Source organism: Pseudorasbora parva, chromosome 3 (genome assembly GCF_024679245.1).
Source record: "Pseudorasbora parva isolate DD20220531a chromosome 3, ASM2467924v1, whole genome shotgun sequence".
Taxonomy (NCBI): Eukaryota; Metazoa; Chordata; class Actinopteri; order Cypriniformes; family Gobionidae; genus Pseudorasbora; species Pseudorasbora parva.
The window spans coordinates 46,087,596-46,115,466 of NC_090174.1; the positions used below are offsets into that span (position 1 = coordinate 46,087,596).

Sequence of the window (27,871 nt, forward strand, 5' to 3'; positions counted from 1 at the left end):
TACCCCTTAAACATTACCCCTCCCATCAGTGTGCTTGACAGTTGGTATGATGTGTTTGTGCTGATCTGCTGTGTTAGGTTTTTGTCTAACTTGGCACTGTGCATTATGGCCAAACATCTCCACTTTGGTCTGTCTACGGGACATTGTTCCAGAAGTCTGGAGGTTTGTTCAGATGCAAGCCTTGCTGTCTTTATTTTTAGAGAGAATTAGCTTCAACCCTTCTAAACATGTCATACTTGTCCTGTCGTCTTCTAATTGTACTGCCATGAACATTAACATTTATGTTAACGGAGGCCTGCAGAGTCTGAAGTGTAGTTTTTGGGTGTCTGACCTTGGGGTGAATTAGGGGTGTCCACTCCTGGGGAGAATGGCACCTGTGAATAATCTTTGTCACTGGAGAATGTAGTATAACCTACAGTCTAATCCTTCCCAGATTGGTGGTAGCAACAATTGCTTCGCAAAAATCATTGCTGATGGCTTTTCTCCATGACATTGTTACACACATGAATGCTCCAGATCAGAGCAAACTGACAAAACGTATTCTTTAATAGAGCTGATCACGCTGGCTGATGATCATAATCAGAAGGATTTGATTGGCAGTAGGCTACCTGACTGCATATTCTTAATCGCTATGGAAGCAGTAAATGTGTACTTAGTTTGCCACCCATGGCTTTTCCATTTTGGCATAGTTTTTTGTTAAAGCTACACTGTGTAACTTTTTTAGTTTATTCTTAGCTAAAAACACTTAGTTCTTTCAAAAATATATGTGCTAATTAATGTATATTTACTTCTTTCAAGTAATAAAGTATTCTCGTAAGTTTATAATATGCCATTGAAAATACATACGGGGGAGGGGTTTGAATGCTGGTCGCCATGTTTACCCTCCATCTTCAAAGTACATTAGCCAAAGAGGGACATACCAATAAATTCAAGATTCACCTTTCGTGTTTTAACACTTGATGGCACTGTGACAAATGTGAAGAGGGGGATTGCCATGTTAATCTTGGACTAAATCGTCCACCGTAAGTGTACACAGTACACAGTGTACCTTTAAATAAATAATAACATGGTCATGTGTTGTGAGGTTGTATTTACCTAATTTTAAGACCTGCCAAGGACCAAATTACTTTTTATAATTTCCTGATACATAAAATTATATAATTCAATAGGGTGTCCTTTCTTTTTCACATGACTTTATCTTCAAATACCCCAATTTGACCGTAAGACAGGTCTTCTCAAGTATCAAGCCAATGTAAGAATATGAGAAGCCTATCAGGAATATTCTCTCGCGTTTTGAGGGCTTTCATGACTCCTCCTGCTTTCCGTAGTTAGACTGAAGGGGGCGGGACCGGCATGGCGGCCAAGGTGAGTGACACTTCCAACCGAGTTAGTTCAAATGAGCATGTGCATTCTATAATAATATGTCTATTCTTCAGCAGAGCATCACACATCTGTTCAAGTTAGATTTCTCGTGAGTTGCATGATGCAGCTGTTAATCAGAGCGTGAGGACAGTATTGTTAAACGAGAGCGAAGAACATGCTGTTTTTAAATTCACTCACACACACTGATGATCTGTGTGAGGCACCTGTCTAGAGTCAGCTGACTAGCTTTTGGGAAACGACATTCTCTCTGTCACTTTCTATCACTTAGGAGACTCACAAAACAGCTTTTGGTTTGGGATTAATACACGCAGTAAAGCGTATTCACTTGCTTCAGTCCATTAAACTAATACTGATAATGTGCTTAAGGGAAGATCAAGCTGAATGGAGTAAACGCTCAGCCAGGACAAAGCCTATTACACTACAAAACAAATATATAATATTTTAGTTATAGTTATTATAGCTATATATTATATTACAATACAAATATGTTCACAAAGAAAACTAGACAGCACATACAAATGTACCATCATAATCCCTGTTTTTGGACGCAGGGTTTTGGACTACTATAGTTTATGGTATATGAAAATGCAATACTTAAGTATGATATGGTTACAAAACAAGTTCTTACAGAAAGAATCAGTGAATGCCAAATCTCACCCTCAGACATAAATCCATTAATCAACCAATATATTAGAGAAATGGCACGCAGAATTGATAGAATGTCAAAATAACTAGTTATTTGAAATAAATTCTGTGGTTGGGAAAATATGTATCTACCCTTTTAAATCAAGACATAAGCTAGTATTTACAAGATGCTGAATAAGTCATACTAGAATGAGCATTTATACCTGGACATTTATTGAAGGGTGAAGAAACACCAAAATGTCAATACTGTAGTACCAACGTGTCTGTAAAAAGTATTTTTGGACACTTGGATTTTTGGAGGATTTATTTATGGATCCAGAAAATCTTTTAATTTAATAGAATCATACTCATTTTGTACATGTACTTATTTTAATTTGATAAAATGTTTGTTTTTATTATATTGTATTCATGAAATTGTTGTTAAATGTTTAATATGCATCCTCAGATTCTGAAGTATGCAGCGCTTCCTGCTGCTGCTGCAGTGGGTTTGGGTTCTCTCAGAATTTATTCCATGAATGAGAAAACAAATGAGGCGCTAATATCTCCAAGAGAGGTAAGAAAAGTAATATTTGGAATAATATAGACATATTAGCAGTGTTTTTGATGTACATGTTGAGCAGTGTTTTTGATGTACATGTTGAGCAGTGTTTATTTTACCTGCTGGTACATTTGCCAAGTTGAACTAAAATGTACTATACTACTTTTTTGAAACGTTCATAAGTACACTTTAGTTTATAACTGCACTTTAGACAACTTGACTATGTACACTACCATTCAAACGTTTGGGGTCACTAAGATTTTATTTCAGAATATTAATACTTGTATTCATGCATTAAATTGATTAAAAGTGACAATTTTGTTGCAAAAGATAATTTATTTAAAAATAAAAAAAAATCCATAATGTTTCTTGAGCACCAAATTAGCATGTTAGAATGATTCCTGAAGGGTCATTATACTTAAAGTTCAGCTTTGCCATTACAGGAATTAATTACATTTTAAAATATATTAAAGCAGAAATATTTAAAATTTGAATACTATTTCACAATAATACTGTTTTTACTGGTTTTGATCAAACAGATGCTGCTTTGGTGAGCATAAGAGACTTTCAAAAACATTTAAACGTTTTAAAGACCTCAAACCTTTGAACAGAAGTGTATTAGTGTGAAGTAATGCATGTTAAATATATCGCCATTACCTCTCTTTCTTTTACTTCCTCTGTCCAGTTGTCTATCTACTCCCCAGATGGCCCTGCTGTGCAGTTTGTGGACGAGCAGCCTGGTGTCGTGCAGACAGGGCTGGGGGCCGTGAGGGTGGGCCTGCAGCCGTATGTCAGAGCCGTGCAGGTCTGATTCACATACTGTCCTGTCACATATGATAATATATTAGTTTGTCATTAGCCATATTTCCATCCACCTATTTCTATGCAAATATTGGGATATTGTATAAAAAACACTGGATGGAAACACCAAGATGAAAAAATGCGCATACAAATCTTATGCACTCAATTGAAGTGGATAATTTTTTTATCCGATAAAAAGACGTGCATAAACTATGATTGAAACACATTTACAGTAAATGCCTTGATGCACATCAAAAAACATTGCGTGACCTTTGCCTCAACAGAGGATGTGATTGGATAACTGAACTAACCAGCGGATCAGTTTAATTGCACAGAATCTCAAATGTTGTTTTTGTTATTCTGAAATGCCTGAGCCAAAGTCTGTCATCTGAATTATGAAATGGAAATAATGCTTTATTTGCAAATGTTTTTTGCTTTGGATGGAAACCGCTATTGTTAGATGATTAAAGAAGTTTGAGTTTAAGGATCATCTGTTAGCATTCTCTCTTCTTTTTTTACAGAGCGCCTTTACTTCAGTTGAAGTTGGAGTGATATCTCTTTACCTGGCTGGGCAAGGTGAGCCTGAAATGTGTGATTGAGCTGAAAGCAGGAAATTACTGTAAACCTGTGCCCGGTTACTTAAAGCACATTAAGTTTTTCCCGTATGAGGCATGATTTCCCATTACCTAAGGAAATGACTTAAGAGTGTTGCATATAATTCCTTAAACGGTTCTCTTAGGTAAGGGAAATCATTAAGCCACCCAGGTTGCCATTTTTAAAACTCTGCTGTTGCAATGGACACGTTATTTGTTAATACAGTAGTACGTTTTCACAGAAAACAACATTACCTGGATAAGAAAAACAAAAAAGAAGGACCAGATGGAGACGGAAATTCAAATTGATAGTACACTCAAAAGATTTCCCTTGATTTATGGTTTGTTAGGATATGACAATATTTGACCAAGATACAGCTATTTGAGAATGTGAGGGTGCAAATAAAATCTAAATATTTAGAAAATCGCCTTTAAAGTAGTTAAAATTAAGTCCTTAGCAATGCATATTACTACTAATAATAGCATTTTTGTTATAAAAGAAAATTCTACAATGTTTGACACATACAATGTATATTGTTAGATATTGCCACAAATATACCTGTGCAGCTTATGACTGATTTTGTGGTCCAGGGTTATATTTAAGATGTGCTACTTATGTAATTTGATCAATATTTACATGTAAATAAACTGCTAAATTAAAAATTACTTTATCATATAAAGTGGCAAATCGTGTCTTGTAGGAAGAATTGGATCCATGTAACACTTAAATGGGGGGTGAAATGCTGTTTCATGCATCCTGAGCTTTTTACACTGTTAAAGACTTGGATTCCCATCCTAAACATAGACAAAGTTTCAAAAACTAATGTTGGACGTTTGATGGAGTATTTCTGTGTTAAAAATACTCCTTCCGGTTTTTTACAAGTTTCAGAGTTTTTTTAGAGTATGGCTCGGGTTGACGTTAATAGAGCGGAAGGTCCTTGTATGGGCCGTACGGGCTCTTCTCCCGGTAGGGTGCGGGCGTGACTAGAGCGAGAGAGGAAATGCACGCCCATAAACACTCAATCAGGTGCAGATCCAGTCAATCCAGGCGCCGCGCTCCACTTTATTCCTATGGGTGACATCAAGCGACTTCAACGCTTCAGCACAGCATTCCGGGAAGGCAGCGCTGCATTTGAACCGATCTGAACGCAGAAATGACGGGAAGCTTCACAACATCGCTTCAGTCGCGTCGCAAAAGTGGATCTCCACCGGTCACTGCTGTCACAGGACTTCACCAAATCATACCAAAGAAGTGTGTTTTTGACGGAGCGGTCCCAGCGATAAAGGTTCGGTCCTGCTTTGGAAGCAGTCGGTGAGTAAAACTGCTTCAAATGTCTCTGCTGTTGGCTATCGTCGCGTGAGTTAACATCAGTAAACGACACGATCGCGTGCTTCGTCATTCAAATGCGCTAACGGACTCTATTGTTGTTCTATGTATAACGTTACACTAGTCTGACGTGCAAAACCGTTTTGCTTGCTACTGCTAAGGTTTAGTCGCATACAATAGTCCATAAACCGAATCATGTCCTCATAAACTGCGAGTAAACACACACAAATGTTGACAGGCCACTAAATACAGTACATACCACAGAGACGGACGTCCTGCTGTTGCTGTTTCTCCTGTTCAATTTATTTCAGCCTCCAAATGATTCTGGATCATATCTATATTAGCTGAGATCGATAGCCATGAGTTTCTCCACGCTTGAGGACGTCATCGCTTTGCGCGATCGTCATTCTTTAGCTCCGCCCACACGATACGCCTCCAGGCGCTCGTTTTTTTCCGGAAAGACTCTGTACAGCCTATATTTCTTTTATAAATATAATAAAACTAAAGACTTTTCGGAGATATGAAGGATGCAATACTACTCTATAGGTACTCAAGATTGACATGAGACTGACTGAAACTGAGTGTTCTCTCCCCCCCCCCCCCCCCTTTAAGGTGAAGTTTTACAAACCTTATGTTATGCTTAGGAAAATTACAGTTAAGGGGCTTTATGCTACACTTATCTACTTTTTAAAGAGATTACTTAAGTTAAAAAAAATAGATACTTAAGGGAAATTCTTAAGTTTTATGACATTTCTGCAACAACCTTAAGTATAAGGGAAACCAAAGGGAGATTTTAAAGGGTTAGTTCACTCAAATGAAAATGACCCCATGATTTACTCACCCTAAAGTCGAACACAATCAGAGTTATATAAAAAAATGTCCTGGCTCTTCCAAGCTTTATAATGTTAGTGAATGGCTGTTTCTGTTTTGAAATCCATAAAAGTGCATCTATCTATCATAAAAGGGCTCCACACAGCTCTGGGGGTTAATAAAGGCCTTCTGAAGCGAAGCGATGCGTTAGTGTAAGAAAAATATCCATATTTAAAACTTTACAAACTGTAATCTCACAACCGGGCACTGACATTTAACCCCTGACCTTCTCGTTTTAGACACGTATCACTTCCTTCGAGATCCACCCCCTGGCTTCCTGCCAAGAGTGGGTGTCATTGGTGTGTCCGGATTGGGTGGCCTGATTCTGGCACGCAAGGGTAAGCTGACTGTGTGGATACTGCATGTTATTTTATGGTTTTAATCCATTAGGAAGCAGCATCTGTGTGTGTGTGTGCTTTTGCCCAGGCTCTCGTTTAAAGAGGATTGTCGTACCTCTTGGACTGGCTACTGCTGGTACTGCAATATGTTACCCCACACAGACTGTAGCAGTCATGAAGGTACTTTTTTTTCTCTCTCTCTCATAAAATAATTTTCTACAGAAAATGGGGCCAGATTTACTACACAGGGCAAATGAGTGTGAGAGCGCAATTCCAAAAAAGCACAGATGTGGAAAGTTCTGCATGTGAACGACTGATAACACGCAAATTAATGAACAAAGACACTGTCGATCAATTCCATAATGATCAACACAATCTACTAGTTTGCGTCTGGTTTAAGACATGTTTTTTTTGGGGTGGTAAAAAATGGCACAAACACCAGTAAACAGATGAGTGTAAATCACCTTGCATGATTAATTTAAACACTCTCACGCCGGAAAGTGAAACTCCTACAAATGCATAAGCAAAAATACATTTTTCTCCCATCCTCTCAAATACATTTCTCCTTAATTACATATTGCTCTTTTTTTTATAGATCACAGGTAAAAAGGTGTATACTATCAGTTCATCTTTTGCGTCAATATTGAAATCCAAACCAAAGGAAGCTGTCATCATGCCTGCTGTTAGCGTGGAGGTAATCTACAAATGTCATATTAAAACCAAGTTATGTTGGTTTTTATAGTACATAATATTGCAAATTTGGAGATGTGTCTGCTAAATTAATAAATGCAAATATTAGGTCCTTAAAGTTGGCATTGTTTTCTAAATGTTGTTCATCTTACGGTAAACAAATAATCTGTGCTCTTTTGACCTTGTAATTTTTGATTAAAGTGTGATAACTGAGTTTGAAAGTTAAAAAGAAGGCCTTCCTCCAGTGAAAATACAAACTTCTCTCTGGTGACATGCGGGACTTCTCCAATATTTTTTTTATGCCTAAACCCAGCCTCTTTCTTATAATTAACTAGAAGCTTGCATTAAGATCTGTCTTCACAATCAACTGATGGATAAAACGAATTCCCTGCCCTACATTTTTTCTTTTTTGATAATCCATTTCACTCAGATGTATGTCAAAATATGGATGAAAAGATCTGTTGCCACTTTTTTTCCACTATTTATGCTAATTAAGCATAGCCAATTAGCCTGTCAAGATAATTTTGCATATATTTTACTCAAATGTTAAAATATTTGTATATATTGCAATATTTGTTTAATTTATTTACAGTCTGCTGCTGCAGTAACTAGCCCAGATACAGAAGCACCCGTTAAAGCACTTTCTGAAATCTCACCCGAGTCTGAGCCGCCCCCTGCTGTTTCAGATGAGGAAGTTACATTAATATCCAAAGCTGAATCAGTGGAGTTTGCCCCAGTAGCTGATATTGTATCAGAGGATGCCATAGAACCTCCTTCTGCTGTTGATTTACCAACTGAAATAGCTTCCCCGCTCTCTGAACCTGAATTTCCGCCTGCTCTTGAGACTGCCCCTGTTACAGAAACTACCCCTGAACCTGTTGATGGTACTGTCCGAGATGCAGAATCCACCCCTGAATCTACCCTGGAGTCTCTTGCTGAAACTGTCAAAGAAAGCCCCCCTGAGCCCCCTCTTTCAGAGCCTGTGGTCAAAACTGTCCCAGAAGCAGCACCTGCTGACTGTGTTGAAGACACTGCTCCTGAGCCAAAAAATTCCACTAAAATGGATGTTACTCCTCTTATGGAGTCTGATCATGAAATTGTCCCAGAAGCTGCCCCTGCTCATCCCGAATTTGAAGTCCCTGCACCTACAGTTATTATAGAAGAGGCTACGCCCTCAACTACGTCTACAGTAGAGGAAACCACACCCCCTGCCCTCATCCTTCCTGAAGATACCACCCCAACCACAGTAGATGAGGAACCTGCTTCGGTTTCCCCGCCCCCTGTTGAAGAAGCCCTTCCCCTGACTCCTCCCCCAGCCGGCGAGGCCCCGCCTTCATCTCAGCCTCCTGTAATTGAGCCAGCCACAGGTGAGAAACTTTTATTATTATTTTTCATAGACTGTAAAAAAAAAAAATATATGGACGTAGTGTCCGTGACGTCACCCATAGGATTCCGACAAGCCGTTCTAAAGCATAATGTAGAGACGAGCTGGCCATTGCCCACAAGTCACGCCCAGATAACAGAAAATGGGCAAAGAGGCTGGATGTGGGCGGAGCTTAGGTGACCCAATGACTAAAGACGGCGGATAAATGGCTATCCACATGCCACTCGAAGTAACCACGCCCTTAATTATGCAGAACTTTAAAGGGGTCATATAATGCCATTTCAGGTTAATATGCTTCTTTAGTGTCTAAATTAAAACTTTGTAATATACTTTAATTAAGTCATTAGTATTGTAGGAAAACACAAATTTTACCTGGTCAAAAACAGCTCTGTTTTCTACAAGCCATTTCAGTGCATACGGCTTTAATATTAATGAGCTTTGCTCAACCCGCCCCGCTGGTCTGTGGGGCACTTTCACGTTGAGTCGTTGCCCTTGACAACAGTAGAGGTGAAAGAATGGCGACAGGAGTCTCTGAGGACACATTAGTACAACTGTATCAATTTGAACCGTAGTCGGACCCGGAACAAAATGACAGCTCCAACAAATTGCGACAATTAATGCTAAACAGGACATTTCTAAATGGTTGGTTAATGTAATGTCACTTTGATCTGTCTTTATGTACTGGCAGGGTAACATTAGCGTAGTGAGATACGAATGCTATGTGCTATGTGTGAGGTAAAACGCTGCTTTCAATCAACAATCGTGGGAGGGGCGTCTGACCGTGTGACGTCACATGGTCGAGCGGCTCGATTTGAGACAGGGGATAAGGAGATTTAAAAAAACAAACAAATAAAATAAAAAACATTCACCCCCCTCACAGTTGTCATGAAGGGCAAAATAAGCCATATAGACCAAAACCACAATTTGTACCAGGCTGTAAACATGTTTTTTTCTGCTGTGAAGTTGGGAATTTTAACATGGGGCTCAATGAGATTCTGCTCCCTTCTGGAGTATGTCCCTTGTGGCCAGTCAAGGAATTGCAGATTAAATTAATTCTGTATTAGCTTCAAGAGAGACCGTGGGAGGTTGCCGTTTGGCATTTTATTTCTTCAACTAGTCTAATGCAGCCTTCCTAGGAAATTCCTGTGGAATAAAATAGATAAATTGATTCATTTGTTATCTCCTTTTCAAGGGTTAAATATGCAGAAAAATATGCACCTTAAAGGGGTACTTCAGCTCTGGGAAGATGAATCTGTATTTAAACTGGGTCATTAATGTAGTAGAAATGTGAAATTATTTTTGAATTTGGTGCCTTATAGACTGAGAAAAGACAGAAAATGTATTTTTGTCTCATGGGGATTAAAGACAACAATTCCCAGAATGCTTCACTGCCCTGTGAGGCCATTATAATGATTATAACGAGGCCAATATAACGATCGAGTTGCCGCGTGAGTCTCACAGCACTAACGCTGCAGGAGTCAGATTACATTTAACGCCATAAATGAGATAATGAGCTCTCGTGATGAGAGCTGAGGAAATTGCGACTACACTCGCGGCATACATTCACTGTGTGTTTAGTCTGGCACGTTTTCAGTTCATGCCTTTGGAAGCTTAACTTTCATAGAAATTAATTTGAGAAGTTAAAATACTTACAAACTCAGCATAGCTCAGTTTATATGAATGCCTGCAGCTGTGCTGTGAGTGCGATCTCCCATCCCCCATGTGCGGGTTGAAAACATGTGGAAATAGCTCCCTCTGCTGGCTGTAGCCGTTGGCCAAAAATGCCTCCAATGACGTCAATTTGCGGTTTCTACTGATACAAAGCCATATGCTAATCGCTGAAATAACCCTTTAATTTGTGTATAATTTATGCTTTTTATATTTTTATTTTATTATTCTCCTGCTCCCACATGCATCTATTTAAAATGTTTGTAAAATAAACTTTTGATCAATTGAATGCATCCTTGGGTTATAAAAGTAAATTGCTTTCACCATGTGTATCTTGCAAATACATTCATTCTGACATGACTTGGCAGCATAAGCACTTCCTCTTCTCCGCATACTAATATCCCCGCTCTCTTTTATCCTAGTGAAGTCACACTTTGTTCCTGACCCTTCTCTGCTGGACCACGGCCAGTCTAATCCAGAGGACGCAGACATGTACAGCACACGGAGCTGAATGAGTGACAGAGCAACTGCAGCTGAGATAAAAGATGGATATGATGAGATGTTTTAATGTGCCATGTTTCCAGCAGAATTTAAACAGATGGTCCACCTAAAAATTCAAATTCTGTCATTAAATACTTATTACAATTATTACATTTTCTGAAGAGTCTCGATTGTTTATATGATGAACAGATTGAATTTATGCTTTTATTGACATATAAACATTCATCAACATCAGTTGGGATAAAAGGAAGCTAAAGCGTGTTTGCTTGACATGCGAGAACCAATGAGGTTCATTCTCATGAGTCAAGCAGGTTTAGTTGAGCTTCGGTTTAACATTCGCTGATCAATGTTGAAATGCGAATAAAAGACTAAATTAAATCTGTATCTTTCATTCTGTATCAAAACTAATTCATATGGATTAGTTTTACGATCTGTTTGAAACATCAGTGTCGGTTGTGTGGCTGTCTGTGGGGGGACAGAAAGCTCTCAGATTTCATCAAAAAGATCTTTCATATGTGTTTCAAAGACAAACAAAAGACTTAAGGATTTGGAATGACATGAGGGTAATTAATGACAATTTTCATTTTTGGGTGAACTATCGCTTAACGTTTTGTAAGATTCATGGTTTACCAATGATGATGTGAAGAAGGTAATGTCATGGGTTGTTTTTTTCTCTGATGCTTCACTCTTGTGAGAAGTTTCTTACCTCGGCAGGGATATCAAACACACACACACACACGTTTCTGTGTTAACACGTTGTCTACATTGTGTTTAGTAGAGCTTTCACAGTTTGACACTCTGAAGGAAATCCAGGGTTACAGTATTTTAATAAAAAGCCTGTGGTCCCTTAGACTCATCTCCAGGTTTATTTCTGACTTTTATTCCTGCAGCAACAGTACGTTTATGCTCATTTTATATTGTTAAAAATGACATTTAAAACTGGACCACACCAAAATGTTTTTATTTTTTTATATGTACAAAAACATTTGATGTATGCATTTGTCTAAATAACGCATTCAGACATCAATCTTATCTACACAATATTTTAATCAGACTGTATTTGTTTGAACTTTGAAGTAGAAAAAAAATGTGACTAAAATGGTTTATGCAGTAATCTGTCCTGACCCATTTCAAACTATTCGTTCACGCCTCATATTTAATTTCAAAAGGGCACTGGCTTAAAGTAATTTTAAACCGCTTTTACCCCGGATAAAGGAACGTTTCACACTTGTAATTCAGAAGTTAAACCCGTTTTTAATGCTGTGCCAAACGAAGGGAGAAAAAAAAAGTCTCAATCGTATTTGAAATTGTTTGGAAGTTCGTTTTCGCCAAGAAAGAAAACAAATCATGCCAACCTGTTGTTATAAGCGTTTCAGTGTTTGAATGGAAAAGTGCATATGATACGTTAACTTCAGTAAAGATACTTATTTCTTACCTTTATAGTCCGAGAAGCACCTTCAGGGGAAAAGCGGTGACATAGCGTATGAAATGCGCAGTGGTGTCAGTCCCCGTGCTGCGTTCGCCCAATCAATGACAAGGGCACAGCAAATTAGAAAATTAACCCCGGATTTGGGAATGTACCGTGTGAAACGTCATGATTAATGTGATAGAATACCCATGATTAACTGTTAACCCCGGGAGATAAACACGATTCCATTTAGAAAGGCCCAGTCTACTATTACAGGTGTGAAAAGCCTTTCTCAGAGCTAGGCACTGACGGCGCAGAGTAAATTTTACTTTAAAATATTTAATTGATAGCCTACTGTCTTTACATGAATATTTGTTGCCTGTGCAAAAAGAGAAACAGGAGATGAAAATAAATAGATGATGATGCAGATGATGCAGTGGTTTATGTGCGAGGCAGAAGTGTGCAGGCAGTTTCTAATGAGCTTACAATACATCTGCAAAATGTGGCGGTGTGGTTGCAAAAGGCAGGTCTGACAGTGAATGTTAAAAAGACTATGTCTATTTGCTTTGCCTCAAGATTCAAGTCCATACCAGATGAACTAAATTTGTGTATAAATGGGCAAAAGATTCAGCAGGTACAGGAGGTTAAATACCTGGGCCTTGTACTTGATTCTCATCTTACATTTGTCAGTCACATTAAAAAAATATGTCGAGTTGCCAAAGCTAATCTGTTTACATTCAGATTAATCAGGGACTACCTACCGTTTCATGCTGCTCACACTTTCATGCATGCCATGATCTTCTCACATTTAAGCTACTGCATCTGTACATGGTCACAAGTTAATGTCACTACACTTAAGCCAGTTCAAATGATCTATAACAGAGCTGTTAAAATCTTAGATAGGAAACCAATTAGGTCACATCATTGTATTAGTCTAAGGAAGTTAAATATTTTATCTTTTGCAAATTTTATTAAATTCTCATTGTTGAAGCTGATGCATAAATGTTTAAATCATCAAGCCCCACAGGTCTTGAGTGATTGCATAGTTGCTCTCAGGGTTGGGGGTTCAAGGACTAGAGGAGCGCTGAACGGGAACTGTCAGATTCCGAGACGCAATACTTTGTTTGGACAATCAGTTTTCTCTGTACAAGGCATAAAGGTCTGGAATTGTTTAGATACTGAACTTAAGGGAGAGTCAAACTGGGTCACTTTTAAACACAAACTCAAGGACACTTTAATCAGAAGTCAAATATGTGACCACTGATTGTCAGCTTTGTTGCTATTGTTTTATATTGTATTACTTTGTTTAATTTTACTGTGTATTGTTTAATTTTGTAAATGCTCACTAGGGACGGACATTGAGAATTAGCTTCGGCTAAAATGTTGTAGTATGTAACATTTGTTTATGTGACATACTTGTCCCTACTCAAATAAACAAATACAAATACAAATAGATTTAAAGAACATTTTGAGTTTGTTTATTTTTCCAAAATGTTTCTTAAAAAAATTGCAAATTGCAAACAAAAGGCTATAACCATATTTTATTAATACAACTACAAAACAAAAACACTTACAAAACAAGAAAGCCAATTCACACATAAAAATTAGTCTTTCAGTCCCCAAAAATAACAACTCTGATAAGAACACACTGATATCAGTCATCTGCCTTTTTCTTTTGCATGATTATTTTTGTGATGTGTGGCCTCTCATTGAGTGCTATCAGGCTGGCAGACGTCTGCTGTCCTGTAGAGTTTAGAGCAGATCATTTCTACCCTGTGTTCTCCAAGCAGACACAGATCAACAATACACACCACACGCTCCGACTCAAGCTGAGGAGCAGAACTCATCAGTGACCCTGCAGGAAAAAACATGCACAGACACACTTCAGTGCTACAGTATGTCACTGTGACTCACAGGTTATTCAGCAGAAATGGAGGATGTGAACACAGAACAGTGGTAAAACGCATACACACACCTGGTGCTGCGCAGCTACCGTCTGGCTGAACACACAGACGTCCTGATGACATGCAGGACAGCAGTGAGTTGTCATGCTGAGTGTGTGGCACTCCAGCAGCTCTGGGGTCATCAGATGAGACAACGGGCACAAACAGAACATCTACTGCAGCCGTCTGATTCAGCCCTGCGAGAAGGAGAGATGCACAGTTGTTACCTGAAGCTATAGCTCCATTCCACAACAGTGAGCTGCAAGTGCTGCTCCTACCCAGAATCGTGAGCGTGAAGTAGCCGGTGCAGGCCACAGGTGTGTGTGTGCGCGTCTGCAAGGTCAGATCCGGGTTCCATCTCGCTGGGCTCAGGTTCAGGTCATGTAGTAGAACTTCTCTGTCATCAAAGTGGAATTTTTCAGGAATACTTTCCTGATCGAGTCTGCCACAGCAAAAGTGATCTTCCACTTGATGTTTCACTAACGGCCAGACTCTGCTCTCCCATAATGCAGTGGGGTGGCTAGCAGCTTGCTGAACATCTGGGACTTGCAATGTCTGGTCGGTCACTTTAAAAACGACACAATATTTGATATTAGAAATAGAGTTTAAAAGTATATATTATTTTATTTCAGTGATGTTCAGAGGGTTCAACACCTTTTCCTACAGTTGACTGTCTAACTGATGTGTGTACGTCTTCACCCTCAAATTCCTCTGACTCAAACTCCCCTTCATCTGGTTGTTCTTCTTCCTCCTCTTCATTGTACCTCAATGGAAAAACAAATCATATTATGCACTTACAATGAAAGTCTATGTGAAAAATACTGTGGTTTTTTTACACGCAAAACATGAACTCATGTTAAACTGTAAACATAATCAAAGCTTCGAAAACACGCGAAGAATGGGACCTTTAAATATATAGCTTTCGACTAGCCGTAATTTAACAACAGGCAATAAACAAAAAAACAACAGTTACATTTTCAGATTAAAATATATGATACTACTCAACTAGAATATAAAAAAAGTGTGTGTGTGTATATATATATATATATATATATATATATATATATATATATATATATATATATATATATATATATATAATGCTTAACTGAACAGTGATTCATATTTATATATGGCTTTAACATAATATTTTAATTTACTAAAAAAATAGACATGTAGATGGAAAATTGAAATTCTGCCAAATTCAGTAATTCAAGTAATACTGCTTAGATTACCTTTTGGACTGCATTTTGGATCTGGTGAAATACTGACAATGCACTCTAAACAAAGAAGGAAAACAATATTTGGTGACACACTATTGATATTAAAAACATTTCATATAAGTATTTAAACTAATAAAGCTATATTTATTCAGTCTTGTTTCCACACCTGCCATTGGCAAATAAACCAACCATAAACATCTTACCTGCCAAGAAACAGTATTTGGCATTATTTTTATTGATACATTTTTGTCCCTTTGACAATGTAATTATCTGTCTCTAGACTCTTCCTTAAATATGTATATTGCTGTTTAAAAGTTTGGGGTGATTTTTTATAATGTTACAAAAGATGTCTATTTCAAATAGACGCAGTTCTTTGCATCAAATAATCCTGACAAAATGTATCATGGTTTCCACAAAAATATCAGAAATCTTGAGTAACAATTAAGCATGTTAGAATGACTTATGAAGGATCATGTGACACTGAATACTGGAAATTCAGCTTTACCATCACAGGCATATATTACATTAAAATGGAAAACAGTTTTTTTTTTTATTATAATACAATTTCACAAATTGGACTGTGTTTGTGATCTAATAAATGCAGTCTTGGTGATTATAAGAGACTTCTTTCAAAATCATAAAAAATAAACAAAAAACCTTTTCTCACTGACCCCAAACCTAAACGGTAGTGTATAATGAACATGATCATGGATTTGATACACTATGGCTATGTGTACGGGCTAAACCGCTTTACCTAGATCCTGTCTGCACTCTCCTGCGTTTGGGTGAGACTGCAATATCCGAATCAGGTGATGTTGAATCCGTTTCTCTCTGTGACGCAGTCATCTCATCCTTAGTGGGATGAGGAATGGCAGCTCCAGTGTCACTGACCCCTTGTACTGAGACACCCGCCTGCTTTAAAGACACCACGAATGATGCTATTATTTTAGTCAGGACATTTAGATTCTTTCTACAAAAATGTAAAAGGGAAATGGCACACTGTCCTCATGGTTTTTATCTTGAGTTAGAAGTACAGACCTGTTGATCCTTATGTGGTGGTTCAGGTTGTGGTGGCCAAGTGTGATACTTTACAGCAGATACGTAACCCTGTACAGCCACTCTCCTGTGCTCCCTGTACTGCAGACTCTCCAGCTCCCCCTTCAGCTCAGCAATTGCTGTAATTAATAACTCATCTACAAACACACAGGATTAAATGCGTTTCATTAGTTTAGTTAAATAGTTAAAGACCCCCTGTGATTAAAATCAAGTTGTGTTGTTTTTTGTTTTTAATATGCTTTAAGACAAACCATTTGCAAATTCATCAGTCATCACCATCAATGGAGAATATTTAAAAAAAAACTATAGTTCACCCCAAAATAAAAATCCTGTCATAATTTACTAACCATCAATTTGTCTAAAATGTGTATGAATTCCTTTCTTCTGCTGAATACAAAAGAAGATATTTAGAAGAATGTTGGTAACCAAACAGTTGATGGTGCCGGTGCCCCATTGACTTCCATAGTATGTTTTCCCATGCAATGGAAGTCAATGGGGTCCATTTATGAGACAACTATCCCTTTAACACTGCAGTCTGCCGAAGTGTGCAATTTTTTGTTTCCCTCCCGTCAAACATGTAACCAATTCCGCCAAAGTGCAGGGCTTTTCACCACTGATTTTCTAAGTTATTCAAAGCATGTCGTATAATTATTGACTGCAGTGGGACTTTAATATTACATATTATCTTAAGTCTTTGGAACTTTGGAAATCAAACAACTCATGACTGCATGGCAATGATTCTGTTCGCAATACTGTCTACATTTAAAGTCAGCATGAAACGATATTGCTGTGATCTCATGCGAGCCCCTCTCAGTAAACGCATTAACAGAGAAGTTTTGATTAAAGATTACGAGGCACATGGATTAAAATATAGTAATACAAACGTAAATAAAAAGTATGTGAACAGATGAATCCTGTATAATATATACTGCAATATTCAATAGGTCAACTTTTTTTAAAGGTGCCCTAGAATGATTTGAAACAATATGTTAAATTGTTCTCTTATATCTAAATAGAGAGAATGTGGCTTATTTAAGGTCTAAATTTGTCCAGACAAAGTTTTACAGGTCCATTTACAACCCTAGAAATTGTTGTTATCTTCGCTATCAAAATCCGGTGTTCTGTATTTGCGTACTTGACTTTTTGTTGTAGATGGCTATAAAATTAAAAAAAAAAAAAAAAAAAAAAATGTGTACTGTGCTAATTAATTGAGATTTCTTACAGCTCTTAGAGGTTGTTGGCCTTGTTTGTTTCGTTGCTTCTATTGCTCTCCCATTTTTTTTGTAAGTCGCTTTGGATAAAAGCGTCTGCTAAATGATTAAATGTTAAATGTCCCTAGGATGCAATGCTCTGTTTTTGCTTTATTTGGAAGAGTCATGAATATTAATGTTGAGATCTGCTCTGTTTGGCTGTTTCACTGCACTGCTGCTCAATGACAGCTAACACATCTATACCATCCGTCATGGCAATGATTTTACAATGATAGCTTCTCAACTTTGAATCACGAACTGGGTAGCGCGTAAATATGTTGTTTGTACAGTAACGTTATAGTTTGAAAGTAGAGTACTGATTTAAAAGTCGATTTATTTAGCCAAACAAAGTAATGAAGAAGCCACAATAGTCAGTGTCATGTTTACTACTCATCCGCTGCAAAATAATCATACTTCAGTTCGCAAAAATTTATATTTATTTAACAAATTGACTAGAAGCCTTGTCAAATGACTATCGCTTCAACTTAGATGGTGGAGAAGGTGACGTTAGCTACAAGAATCGAGTGAGCGTTAGCTTCTGAGTTATGTTTTAATGATGAAATATAGGCTAATTTAGATTTGAATCTGTCAAAAGGGATCTACTGTTGTATTTTATGACAAACTGTTATGTGTGCTACTTGGAGTTTCCAATGCTAGCATTTTGTGTTGAAACTAGACAACAGGGGATATTATCGTAATATCTTACTAAGAAACTTTCAATTTAATCCGAAATGGGTTCGACAGTCAATAAGTCAATAGTCCGCGCCGCGCTCCACTTTATTTCTATGGGTGACATCAAGCGACTTCAACGCTTCAGCACAGCATTCCGGGAAGGCAGCGCTGCATTTGAACCGATTTGAACGCAGAAATAACGGGAAGCTTCACAACATCGCGGATCTCCACGGTCACTGCTGTCACAGGACTTTAGCAAATCATACCAAAGAAGTGTGTTTTTGACAGAGCGGTCCCAGCGATCAAGGTTCACGGTCGGTGAGTAAAACTGCTTCAAATGTCTGTGCTGTTGGCTATCGTTGCTTGAGTAAACATCAGTAAACGACACGATCGCGTGCTTCGTCATTCAGATGCGCTAACGGTTACTCCATTGTTGTTCTATGTATAACGTTACACTAGTCTGACGTGCAAAACCGTTTTGCTTGCTACTGCTAAGGTTTAGTCGCATACAATAGTCCATAAACCGAATCATGTCCTCATTAACTGCGAGTAAACACACACAAATGTTGACAGTAGGGATGTCCCGATCAGGTTTTTTTGCCTTCGAGTCAGAGTCCGAGTCATTTGATTTTGAGTATCTGCCGATACCGAGTCCCGATCCGATACTTCTATAATACATAAAAAAAGAATAAAGAAGAGTGAAAAAACAAACCAGGATGTTCCTTATTTTTTATTTTATTCACCTTATTTTAACACTCAACAACTCAAACAAACAGAGCACTTCTGTGAGGTAGCTTGAACAATCAAGTAATAAATAACATAAATTCTTCACTTTTGGATTTTAGTGCAACATTAAAATTAAAAAATTCCTGGACCGGAGTTGCAGATGCAGAACAATTAATTATGTTGGTGTGAAATAAACAGTTATGGAAATTAAATTAAATAATCTGCTCCCAATAATAAAAGTCTGTTAGTGCCTTAGTGACTTCACTCGATCTCAGCTGTCAATCATGACATCACAGCCGTTTTTATAGCATCAAATAACTAACTAAAACTAAACTTATTTAAAAAAATGAACACTTGAAATGAAATCATCGTGATGATAACTGCCTACAATGACATAAATTAACTTTGGGGAAAAAAATATTTGAAGTGTAATTTGACTGAAGTGTAATTAACAATACTTTTCAGGTTTTTATAGGTGTAACATTAGTTTTTAGGTAGAGAAATTGAATAAATTAGGCTAATCAAATGTAAAATGCATATTTAACTGTTTAAATTAAAGACTAATCCTTACAAAAGCTATTCAATCAAGAGCAGTGGGTGATTTGATTCCTTATCTTTTCTTTGACATTAAACAGACAGCACGGCTACTGCCCCTTTAAGACCTAATGGAAGGCTCTGCGTCGTCTTTCTCGGCTGCATAAAGTCCTCTTAAAGCATATTCAGACTATATGTCTTCTTGGATACTCATTAAGATGGACATGCTGACATACTTCTTGTGTGAGTTGGTCCGTTTAACCACAAGACTTGAAAGAGAATGCAATATTTGCGCGCTGTGAGACGAGTGCGCGCTTTCGGGTGATGCACACATAGACAGTAAAAGAAATGGACCGAGCGTTCCCATTGACGTCTACGGCAAAAGAATGAAGTCAACCTAGGGGCACTCACTTCCTGATGGCTGAGCGAACTGCGCAGGCTCAGACTGAGCTTGACGACGTAGATGTGACGTGAGCCTCCTGTCTGACAGCGGTAGGTCTTCTAGTAGATGTGGAAAGTGAAAGCTGAATCGCGTTGTTTAAATATTTTCTCCCGTTGCTTTTGGCTCACTATGGGCTTCTCTCCATTCTTCCCCCTTGACTTTATCAGACTTTGTCTCCACGTCCCCCCGACTGTCTGATAGACAGTAAAAGATTGCCTGCGAGCGTCTCCTCAGGTCTATACGGTAATTTCTCAACTGTGCGACAGAGTCGCGTTGGTTATGACGCAATCTTTAGCCTATTTTTACAAAAACAGCTTCTGTGGGGCGATAGTGTAAGATACAAGGTAATGGAGCCTTTTATACATTGTCGTGTTTCTTTAGAAATAAACAATGGACAAATGGAGTCTTTAAACGCCTCAGATGTAAAGTTATTCACTGTCAAAGTGACTCAAAAATGAATGGGAGTCAATGGGATGCTAACAGCAGGTGATGGCTTGGTTAGCAATGGCAGCCCCTAGGGGTGGAACGCTTTCCGAGCGCTAGATTACCCCGTTGGATGCACAGAGACAGATCAGCGCGCGCGCTCTCATTCGCGTCTTCTCTACACATGACAGTGAAAATGACTGCTCATATTCAATGACAATACAGCACTCGCATGAATTGAACAAAGTTTTTTTTCTTTTATTAGCGCTGTTGTAATGTATCACTGAGGAGCCAGCACGTGTATCCATCTACAGAAACATAGCCGCCTACATAAAGCACTATTTTCAAGTTACAACCTATATTATTGCGTCATCAGATGTGAGATGAACCGCGGTGCAAGTGCTCACTTTGTCTCTCACCCCAGAATATACATATATATCCGAGTCCTGATCGGGATGTAACGTCCGATTCCGATCGAGTCTGAAATCACGTGATCGGGCCCGATTTCCGATCACGTGATCGGGACATCCCTAGTTGACAGGCCACTAAATACAGTACATACCACAGAGACGGACGTCCTGCTGTTGCTGTTTCTCCTGTTCAATTTATTTCAGCCTCCGAATTTGATTCTGGATCATATATCTATTAGCTGAGATCGATAGCCATGGGTTTCTCCACGCTTGAGGACGTCACCGCTTTGTGCGTGATCGTCATTCGTTTTTTTCCGGAAAGACTCGGTACAGCCTATATTTCTTTTATAAATATAATAAAACTAAAGACTTTTCGGAGATATGAAGGATGCAATACTACTCTATAGGTACTCAAGATTGACTGAAACTGAGTGTTTCACCCCCCCTTTAAGGATCCCAGCGATTGAGTCACAGTTGCCGTTATGTTGAAAATAGTCTGTTTTTCCGTGGTGATTTTGACAAACAAGATTTACATATAAAGGAGGAGGCAATGATGTTTGAGACTCACAGTATGTGATGTCCATGTATTGAACTCTTGTTATTTAACTATGGCAAGGTTAATTCAATTTTTCATTCTAGGGCACCTTTAAGGAACTTTAAGAAAGTGAAATCTTACTGGTCATGTTTCTATTGGTGGTTGGTGTGAAGGTGGGTGGGGCAGGAGGGTAGCAGTAGTGTCCTCCAACTGCAGTCCTGCGCAGCATGACACTGTCCTTCAGTGTCTTAGTCCACTGGATGAATGCTTTAACTTTTGGCTCATTGACATAGGGCTGCTTTTTATGGCAGCCTGTTAATGCAAAAACATAGCCATATAAATATACAGGGTTTCAAAAAGATGGACCTAATTTCAAACAAATCTGCGAACAACTGAGGTTAGAGGCTGTTGGTGCGCTGGGAGAGGTATCTAGCATTGAAACTCTATGCCGTTTCAAGTGGTGGTGGGAGTTTTATTCATGGGCGGTCGTGGTTGCAGAGATAAAGCGATTTCAAAACAGTTTGAAACATGCTGTAGTTGAACTGATTGTGGTTATATGTGACCTAATTTTATCTGGAATGTACCTGTGATGAAGAGCTGTGTTTCTGTGCTGCTGGTCAGATACACAGAACAGCCTATCTGACACACCCTCATCTGAGTGCACACCAGGTACGTCACTGAGAGAGAGAGTGAGCGAGAATCAATAAGGTAATTTAGCATAAGAGAAATACAATGATTGTGGACATAAAGACATGGGCTGATGTTTTACTAGGGCAGACGTTGTTGAAAATCTCTGGCTGAGATGAGGAGAAGATCTCCAGGATAAAGGGAGAGTCAGTTGTCCCATCCACTGCATGTACCCAGCGATATGCCCAAAACTTTTCAGATCCTGACAGACACACACACACGCACACACAAACACACAAAATGGTTTGATTAAACAGTCAACCCTAATTATATGAATATTACAAATGAAGCTTGCATCAGGAAGCATTATTAACTGACAACCAGCAGTTCAATAATGAGCTATACCTGTCTTTTCCTTGCTCCTGATTCGCTCAACCCGGCCCACATAAGTCACAAGACCAATGACATCACAGGCTTGATTACTGTTCATCGAGTCCACCTCTGACCTGGTCACAGAGAAAATTTGTTTAGCTAACTGAATTTACTATCCACCATAGGGGAAATTGTTGTTTGGCTTTATGACAAAAGGTGTATTGTATTAAAAAATGAAATCCATAATGCAATAAAATAATCCTAACACATCAATCATGATCCAGAAAGGGGTTGGTATGTTTTTTTATGCTTTTGAAAGAAGCATCAAGTTGGTATTTATTTGATTCAAAATGTAGTAAAAACTATAATATTATTGTATATTAATAATATTAAACCTGATTTTTTTAGCAGCCATTACTCTTTAGTGTCACATAATCCTTCAGAAATCATTCTAATATGCTGATTTGATCGGTCAAAAAACATTTCTTATTATTATCATTATTAAAAAAAGTTCTGCTGATTAATAATTTTATGGAAACTATGATACATTTTCAATGAATAGAAAGTTCAAAAGGTTGGCAGTTATTTAAAATAGAAATCTTTTGTAACGTTATAAATTTCTTTACTGTAGTTTTTAATTAAAGGGGGGGTGAAATGCTGTTTCATGCATACTGATCTTTTTACACTGTTAAAGACATGGAATCCCATACTAAACATGGACAAAGTTTCAAAAGTTAAGGTGGACGTTTGATGGGAGTATTTCTTTGTCAAAAATACTACTTCCGGTTAGTCATAAGTTTCGGCAAGTTTTTTGCGATCATGCGTCCCCATTGACGTTAGTGGGGGCGGAATTTCCTTGTATGGGCCTTACGGACAATTCTACCGGAAGCATGTGAGAGAGAGAGAGGGAGAGAGAGAGAGAGGGAGAGAGCGAAAGCAACAGGCTATGCCCATCAAAGCGCTCGTAGGCTGCGCTGCACAGGTAATGTGCACAATTAACAATGACATCAAAAAGTGCGTTTTTGGTTGCCAGACCAAGACAGTCCTGCACAGATTCCCCCAAAACCCCGCGGTAAGGCAACAGTGGATGTAATTTGCTTTTCCGGATCAGCAACTGAGTTGCGCGAATGTTTATATCTGTTCGCTGCATTTCGGTGCCGACTGTTTCATAAACATGGCCCAGCATGACGCCGGATTTTCCAATAGCCTAATGCTGAAGGATGGAGCAGTCCCAACGTTAGAACCGCGGGCGGTGAGTTAGACTGCTTCAAATGTCTGTGTCTATGCTCATCAAGTAGCCCAAACATGATCACGTATAGTTACTATATATATTACTATATATAGAAATTGATCAATGGAGCATGCGATGTGTAGTGCGTGTACATTTGTTTAGCTGGCCACTATATGTGTAACTTTATGTTTGTGTATTGTAAAAGCACTCAACAATACACAAAGAGGGGGGAAATATGTTGAACTAAATAAGCGCGCTTCTTCATTCAAATGCGCTACTATTCCGTGTCTATCTATGTAAACACTAACTTAGCCTGTCTACACAAACCACGCGTAAACACACAAACACACGTGCACAACTGCACTTCCCACATGTACACCTTCAAAGACAAAAATACGACGATATAATTCAAGTATAAATATGTAAATAACACAAGCCGCTAAGCATATTATATAGTTAGTGTATATCGTACCACATAGAGACGTCCTGCTCTAGTCGTTTTTGCTGCTGCTCCTGTTCAACTGCAGCCTCTGGGTCTGATTCCGGATCATAGATGTATGGCTGTATCTGATTAAAAGCCATATTTTTATTTTGAATAAAGTTTTTTCCCCGCTGTTAGGGATGACAGCTTTACGACGCACTCGACGCACTCAACACAATAGCAGCAGCGAGCACACGTCATTATTTAGCTCCGCTCACACGACACGCCCCCACCCGCTCGGCTTTTTTCGGAAAGACTCGGAACAGCGCATCTTTCTTATATAATTATAAAAAAAATAAAGACTTTTCGGAGATATGCAGGATGCAATGCTACTCTATAGGTACTCAAGATTGACATGACACTGACTGAAACTGAGTGTTTCACCCCCCCTTTAATGTAATGCATCCTTGCTGAATAAAAGAATGGAAGTGTGTTTCCGCGACTAAATAAAAAAAAGAATTGTGTTTTTTCTCTCACAATTTTGAGTTATAAAGTCAGCATTCTGAGATATAAACTCGCAATTAGTTTACATCTCAAAATTGTGATTCGCAATTACTCTTTTTTTATTTTTTATAAATTTAGTAGCGGAAACAGGCTTCCATATAAAAATTCTTACTGACCCCAAACTTTTGAATGGCAGTGCACATCAAATGTAAGAATGAAATGTAAGACTCCCTTGAAATGTTAGTATTTTTTCCCAAACTAATACACTAAAACAAGTGTAAGAGGTGAGTATATGTGTACCTTGTGGCAAAGTTGTATGGGACATCAGGCAGACCCCACTGAGGCTGAACACTTTTTGGTGGAATCACCGTCACTACAGATGCAGGACTTCGAGGATTTAAGCAGATCTCTACAACACACAAAACAACCACAACAAAGAGCTAAAAATAATGAAACTCTTTCATGAAATGGTCTAATAATGAACCTGTATAAGACAAACCCATGGTAGCATAAGAAAGCTAGCTTTGGAAAAAATCAGTTTAAAGGGTTCATACCGATGGAGTGGAAAGTCATAAGAGAGAGTGTGCGGATCTGTGGTCTAGAACGCTTCTGATAACTGTGTTTCAACGAATACTGCTGCAGATATAGAACCGAGCCAACTGTCAGTCGGTTGAACCACTCAGGACAAAGATCATTCCATACAACCATAGACATGACACCACTCTGATCAGCCACCTCACAGTAAACCTGAAAGGGGGGGCGGAAATAAAAATTATGTTTTGCACCACTGAAAAAAAAAATCAACAGCTGCAGACAAAAAAGTGACCTATGACCTCAACTCACCTGAAATGGGAAGTCAATGTTTTGTCCTGGTTTTCCATAGTACCGGATCCTGGACCTATGCAGAATTCGGACCAGTAGTGGGAGAGGACGTCTGGAGCTGTGAAAGAATGCGTCCAGGTCCGCAAGAAGAGTGATTCTAGAGACTGACAAACAGAAAGAAAACAACAACATTAACCAAATATAAATGGAAGGAGGGACACACTACCAAAGCAAAACAACAGCTGTTTTTAAATATTATAAACTAGTAAATTCTCTCATTCAATGTTCTCATTTTTGTCTGCAATTTACTTTCGAAACATCCTCCTGAGTCCTGACCCTCTATGGTCATTCTATGTGTGCAGTAGTACATATGAAAGCGCTATATAAAATGCCTCTTTCATTCACAATTTTTAACATGCAACAATGACTCTATTTTTCAAACTTAAATATCTAACCCTTTTAAGCTATTTTTACTTTTTTTTATTATTCATCTGTGCACATCATGTTTTTTTTTTACATTCATGTGCCCTCATAATCTTCAATAAAAATAATTTCCCCTTCCACTAGCAACAACATTACTTCAGAAGAAATGTCGTTCTTCTGAATATTCATATTCTCACTGATGAAATATTTACTGGTATGAAGGCGGGACAACATCACTCATATGAGTTCACAACAATAGCAAACTACAACTGCCAACGATCCAATCGATTTACGATGGATAAAATTCATGTCCTACATTTTGACTTTAATATTATACGTTTATTAGTAACAAAAAATAAATAATTTTGTCCTAAACTAACTAAGCAGTTTAGGCTACATTTTGAAACTTGCAATCTTAACTTTTATTTAATCCTTTAATATAGGAATTTAAATTATTGTGATGTAATATGTATTTAGTACGTACATTTATTTATATATATTGACCACTATTGCAACTGACCACTGCTGTGATCTCATACCATCAATAACCACGTCTGGAGGTGGGCTGTTCGGAATCCATACGCTCCCATAAGGATCATCGTTTATCCACAATGGTAAATAATACTTTCTGCTCAGCTGCAGAGGTCCATCAGGTCGGGTCACATAGTCCTGGCACCACTGCGGGATTTTCTCAACGTCTTTAATTGCCTGAAGTCTTTCAGGAAGCGACACGACGCTGTCGATGCCGTCTATCCGCAAGTAACTGTGACTCAGTCTCGTCTCATCGTGAAACAATGACAGCTGTGACACCAGGACCCCAGAACCGCAGCGCAGCGCGCCCGTCCGGACCCAGCGGCTGAGACTGTCCGCCAGCTGACACTTCATCCTCCATTGGCCGTCTGTAATCGTCAGGTCGTAGCTGTAGCTCTCACCGGAGGGATGTTGTGAGCTCAAGTACCGGTCCAGAGCGATGACAGCAAGGCACAACGGGCTGGCGAGAGTCAGGGAGAGAGTGTGCGCGGACCGCAGCTGCTCAAACACCGCCTGAAGAGCAGAACCGGACCCGCTGGCAATGTGATCCGCTGGACCTGCCATCACTGAAACCAAAGACGGCTAGAACGTCCCGGATCCGGACACAAACCTCTAACGTTACACGATTTGGTCAGAACCAGATCGAAACATTAAATAGTAACGTTTAACGTTACTTCTTTGAGTGAGTTTGTATTGGATATAGACTTGCTAAGCGTACATATCTAACCTTTACGCTGTATTATTCGTCTACATTTTGAAATAATATAAGTAAATGCGATTTTATAGTTTATGACTGTTTCATTTATTGCAATTTGAAGTCAGCTCGAACCTCTGAATGTAAACAAACTCCGAGCGCGCGGCGAGTTCGTGTTTCTTCTTCCTGAATCACGAGCAACACAAAACACTGAAAGTAAACCACATCGCCACCTACAGGCAAGGAGGACACGACAGCTTTGTCCCCATCAGTGTTGGGTAAGTTACTCTAAAAAAGTAATTAATTACTAGTTACTAATTACATCTTCAATAGTGTAATTAGATTACTGTACAAATTACTCTCTCCAAAAAGTATTTAATTACTTATTACTAATCACTTTCTTAATCCTATATCAAGCTCGACTAGTTAAGTGATTCAAGGATAGACATGAAACAGCTATTTGAATTAATTCAAATACAAAATATAAAAACAACATCAATTATTCTTATTAACTGACCAAAGTTTTACACTTGAGAAGGATAGATAAAACATGCATTTTAAAGCTTTGATATTAATTCCACTATTGTATTATGTATAATTGTTCTACAGTCTATACACTGTATTTAATTCAATTACATGTGAAGTAACTGTAATTAAACTACACAAAACTAAGAGTAATCCCTTACTTTACTTTTTCAAAGGAAAAGATTAATTAAATTACAGTAACTAATTACTTACACCCAACACTGGTCCCCATGTTTCAAATACATGTAGGCCTGGTCTCTCAGAGAGGGCTTAGATTAAGCCGGGAGTAGGCCTTAGGTAAGTTAGACCATTTAAGTAGCTTTTTATAAATGTGCTTTAGAAAAAAACAAAAAAACATTAC

The 27,871-nt window shown here is 38.4% G+C and overlaps 2 protein-coding genes and 1 long non-coding RNA gene across 5 annotated transcripts in view; 1 reads left to right on the forward strand and 2 right to left on the reverse strand.

The window, feature by feature from the left end:
* Positions 1 to 12,249, reverse strand: part of LOC137071308 (uncharacterized) — a 31,314-nt gene extending 19,065 nt beyond the window's left edge. The window contains exons 1-2 of the long non-coding RNA XR_010904411.1: positions 12,174 to 12,249; positions 3,224 to 3,390 (exon numbers count right to left, since the gene is read on the reverse strand). This is a non-coding gene — a long non-coding RNA (uncharacterized lncRNA). The remainder of the gene's footprint in view (positions 1 to 3,223; positions 3,391 to 12,173) is intronic.
* apool (apolipoprotein O-like) lies at positions 1,323 to 11,588 on the forward strand. Of its 2 annotated transcripts, XM_067439175.1 has the most exons (9): positions 1,323 to 1,365; positions 2,474 to 2,581; positions 3,252 to 3,371; positions 3,889 to 3,943; positions 6,397 to 6,495; positions 6,584 to 6,675; positions 7,091 to 7,189; positions 7,778 to 8,552; positions 10,660 to 11,588. In XM_067439175.1, the coding sequence occupies exons 1-9, from the start codon at positions 1,354 to 1,356 to the stop codon at positions 10,746 to 10,748; spliced, it is 1,449 nt and encodes a 482-aa protein (XP_067295276.1). In that variant the 5' UTR covers positions 1,323 to 1,353; the 3' UTR covers positions 10,749 to 11,588. The 2 variants fall into 2 exon arrangements, with proteins under 2 accessions (XP_067295276.1, XP_067295277.1); XM_067439176.1 differs by lacking the exon at positions 1,323 to 1,365 and having other exon boundaries at positions 2,462 to 2,581.
* A 1,419-nt stretch (positions 12,250 to 13,668) lies between the features above and the next one.
* radx (RPA1 related single stranded DNA binding protein) lies at positions 13,669 to 27,236 on the reverse strand. 2 transcript variants are annotated; one of them, XM_067439178.1, is made up of 15 exons: positions 26,300 to 27,236; positions 25,359 to 25,501; positions 25,070 to 25,262; positions 24,816 to 24,924; positions 22,393 to 22,493; positions 22,130 to 22,249; positions 21,945 to 22,037; positions 21,502 to 21,672; positions 16,351 to 16,505; positions 16,067 to 16,224; positions 15,325 to 15,369; positions 14,744 to 14,853; positions 14,368 to 14,655; positions 14,122 to 14,286; positions 13,669 to 14,001 (listed from the first exon to the last, which is right to left on the reverse strand). In XM_067439178.1, exons 1-15 carry the CDS (start codon positions 26,853 to 26,855, stop codon positions 13,853 to 13,855), a joined length of 2,556 nt encoding a protein of 851 aa, XP_067295279.1. In that variant the 5' UTR covers positions 26,856 to 27,236; the 3' UTR covers positions 13,669 to 13,852. The 2 variants fall into 2 exon arrangements, with proteins under 2 accessions (XP_067295279.1, XP_067295278.1); XM_067439177.1 differs by having other exon boundaries at positions 16,067 to 16,227.
* Positions 27,237 to 27,871: the final 635 nt, after the last annotated feature.

Bases quoted from the DNA above. Each gene is read 5' to 3' on its own strand.
- radx (XM_067439177.1), bottom strand. From the start codon at position 26,855: ATGGCAGGTCCAGCGGATCACATTGCCAGCGGGTCCGGTTCTGCTCTT. The intron at 25,502-26,299 runs GTATGAGATCAC...TCTGTTTGTCAG, and splicing joins TCCAGACGTGGTTATTGATG to TCTCTAGAATCACTCTTCTT. The intron at 14,854-15,324 runs GTAATCTAAGCA...TTTTCCATTGAG, and splicing joins TCCAAAATGCAGTCCAAAAG to GTACAATGAAGAGGAGGAAG.
- apool (XM_067439175.1), top strand. The intron at 6,496-6,583 runs GTAAGCTGACTG...GCTTTTGCCCAG, and splicing joins CCTGATTCTGGCACGCAAGG to GCTCTCGTTTAAAGAGGATT. The intron at 8,553-10,659 runs GTGAGAAACTTT...CTTTTATCCTAG, and splicing joins TGTAATTGAGCCAGCCACAG to TGAAGTCACACTTTGTTCCT.